The 3511-nt window shown below is 38.6% G+C and overlaps 1 protein-coding gene across 1 annotated transcript in view; it reads right to left on the bottom strand.

Annotated features, from left to right (window-relative positions):
* The window catches only part of LOC105500896 (chromosome unknown open reading frame, human C11orf97), a 23631-nt gene that overhangs the window by 4019 nt on the left and 16101 nt on the right, over nt 1–3511 (bottom strand). The window contains exon 3 of the mRNA XM_011926571.1: nt 1042–1167. Within this exon, the coding sequence (XP_011781961.1) occupies nt 1042–1167 (126 nt within the window). The remainder of the gene's footprint in view (nt 1–1041; nt 1168–3511) is intronic.

Here is a 3511-nt window from a genome sequence, read left to right as displayed (position 1 = left end):
CTGAAGTGCAGTGGTGCGATCTTGGCTCACTGCAACCTTTGCCTCCCAGGTTCAAGGAATTCTTCTGCCTCAGTCTCCCAAGTAGCTGGGATTACAGATGCGTGCCACCATGCCCGGCTAATTTTTGTATTTTTAGTAGAGATGGGTTTTCACCATGTTGACCAGGCTGATCTCGAATTCCTGACCTCAGGTAATCTGCCCATCTTGGCCTCCTAAAGTACTGGGATTACAGGTGTGAGCCACTGTGGCCAGCCTATTATTGTATATATTAAGAATCTAGAATAAGCAATGCTATATAGCATTGCTATTATGATTCATATCTTGGTTGAGTACCACGCTTGAATTTTATCTACTTCTCCCTTTTGACCCAGGGTAATCTCCCAATTGTAGGTCTATTTTAAGGACTTATGTACCTAGCTGCATGACCCTAGATTATCTGGACACTGTGCTTCCATATGAAGACCTCTGTCTTCCCCACATCCTGCTATAAATGTTCCTGGCAGACACTGGCTATGACAGTGAGGAATGAGTAATATTTTGTTCCAAAGTTTATGTCTGCTGAGGAACAACGGTATCCTGGGCCCAGTCTGGTGGCCTCATTCCTGGAATAAGGTGAAACTAAGAGAGCCAAGCAAAGTAGCTGTCATGTTCTTCCTTCATTCTCTCATTTCCTTTTCCTCATTTCCACTGGGAAACAATGATCCTCTATCTAGAAGAAAAGACAGTGCAGGATTCCTCTTCACAAAGGCTGACTGTGTGCTAGAAAGTCTTGTGTAGATAGAAAGTAAAGAAAAAAGTCATGAGTGTAACCCAGAGGATGAACTTCTGTTGTATCCATGGGGGTAAATTGGTTAGATGAATTGTTACAGTTTGAGTTCCATAATGACATAATATGGCCAAACTAAAAGCAACCCAAGAGAAACAAGTCAAAGGAAGGTTGAATTCTGATTGAGATCTTTAAACAGAGCATATACCACTTGTCTGTAAACTGCAAAGTCCCCTCAGGGGCTTCAGTGGAAGTCAAGGGCATCAGGGTCTTACTTCTCAGTCCTCTGTGCCTGGAATAGTACTTGGCTTGTGGCAATAAACTGTTTCTGCTCGGCAGTCCTGGCTTCAAGCCTTCTACAGGGAGATTCCTTTTAATGCTCCAAATCCCTTCCAGGGCCACTGTCAATATTTTTTAAAGCAAGAAAATAATTATTAGCATATTCTCTTTTTAGCACAGTATTTTAAAGTTTTTAATTGGTGATTTTTTAAATTTATTTGGGTGTGGGTTTATTTGGTTTGACTAATCAAACCACCCAAATCTTTATCATTTGTTTAATCTTTTATTCCATTTCATTCATTCAACCATTCTCTATGCAATTAAACCTCTACAGTGCTCTTAGGTCATTTAACTTACCCCTAAACTAATAGATAATAGAAACATCCATAACAAAACAGAGAAAGATCAGGAATAAATAACAGTTAATAAATAGAATTCATTTAGTCAACTTTATCTGATTCTGATTTAATTACTACAGTAAGAGAAAATATTTCCAAAGATAAAAGGACCAAAAATCACTACATTAATTCATCCAATAGTTAATTCATCCAATAGATCCAAGAATCCTCTAAAAGCCACAAACTAGATGCTGTTTAATCTCCCCTTGAAAAAGAGCAACAATAAACTCACTAGATCCTATGTTTTAAAAATCATTGCAAAATACCTGGAAAGTGATGTTTGCCCACTGATAATTACAGTTCTTGGACCCGGATGCCTTTCAATAAGGTTTAGCAAAGATTCGCACTTGGTTGTCCTCCATATGCTAAAATCACCTGGTTACGTTTTGAGACTCAGCAAACAAGCACGTGGTGAATGTCCACTGCGTACAAAACTGCAACCCAAGTCTAGTAAGTTGGTGAATTTGGGTGAGTAAGTTGTTTTTCCCATTTCTAAGGCTGCAAATATTAACGCCAAACATTCTTCATAGATCCAAGGCTGCCCACTGGCATCCTCGCCGATATTTGATCCCTCTCTAAAGGGTTCCATAGCAAGTAATTACTAGCAGCATAGTCTCTGGATTCAGAGGAGATCTGGGTTTTGATCTTAGTTCTACCATCTATCAGTTATTTGATTTTGACCAAGTTATGTAACCCACTATGTCTTAATTTCCTCATTTTTGAAACAGGGATGATAACATCTACTTGAAGGATTATTGTAGGATTTAGATGAGGTGGCTGTAAAGTGCTTTGTACTCAATAAATGATAGCTATTTTTTTACAGGGAGAATGATTTTACTATCCAAGCATGGACTAAGATTCTGTGACTGGAGGTACAGTCATTGAACTGACTTGCCAAGTTGTATGTCAATACCTGCCTCTTCTTTTCCACTCCTGAGTAGAGTAGCTGAAGTTATCTGTCAAGATTAGTTTCTCGCTTCTTCAAAGACCTTCAAGGAAGATTCCACAATCTCCTATTTAAGACCTTAGAAAGTTTAAGCTGTACCTTCTATCTAACCTAAATCTTCCCCTGCCATGCAAGCCAGTTTCCTCTTCTATCCTGTTCAGAGATACAAAAAGGCTGCTCCCGAACTGAAGGAGATAGAGACACAAACAACCCTTCAAAAAATCCATGAATCCAGGAGCTGGTTTTTTGGAAAGATCAACAAAATTGATAGACCACTAGCAAGACTAATAAAGAAGAAAAGAGAGAAGAATCAAGTAGATGTAATAAAAAATAATAAACGGGATATCACCACCAATCCCACAGAAATACAAACTACCATCAGAGAATACTATAAACACCTGTACGGAAATAAACTAGAAAATCTAGAAGAAATGAATAAATTCCTGGACACATACACCCTCCCAAGACTAAACCAGGAAGAAATTGAATCCCTGAATAGACCAATAACAGGTTCTGAAATTGAAGCAATAATCAATAGCCTACCAACCAAAAAAAGTCCAGGACCAGACGGATTCACAGCTGAATTCTACCAGAGGTACAAAGAGGAGCTGATTCCACTCCTTCTGAAACTATTTCAATCAATAGAAAAAGAGGGAATCCTCCCTAATTCATTTTTTGAGGCCAACATCATCCTGATACCAAAGCCTGGCAGAGACACAACAACAACAAAAAAGAGAATCTTAGACCAATCTCCTTGATGAACTTCAATGCAAAATCCTCAATAAAATACTGGCAAACCAAATCCAGGCACATCAAAAAGCTTATCCACCACGATCAAGTTGGCTTCATCCCTGGGATGCAAGGCTGGTTCAACATACACAAATCAATAAATGTAATCCATCATATAAACAGAACCAAAGACAAAAACCACATGATTATCTCAGTAGATGCAGAAAAGGCCTTTGACAAAATTCAACAGCCCTCCATGCTAAAACCTCTCAATAAACTAGGTATTGATGGGACGTATCTCAAAATAATAAGAGCTATGTATGACAAACCCACAGCCAATATCATACTGAATGGGCAAAAACTGGAAAAATTCCCTTTGAAAACTGGCACAAG

This window comes from Colobus angolensis, unplaced genomic scaffold, assembly GCF_000951035.1.
Source record: "Colobus angolensis palliatus isolate OR3802 unplaced genomic scaffold, Cang.pa_1.0 Scaffold7, whole genome shotgun sequence".
NCBI classification, from domain to species: Eukaryota; Metazoa; Chordata; class Mammalia; order Primates; family Cercopithecidae; genus Colobus; species Colobus angolensis.
The sequence above is the reverse complement of the archived record's forward strand: the minus strand, read 5'-3'. Positions and strand labels throughout refer to the sequence as shown.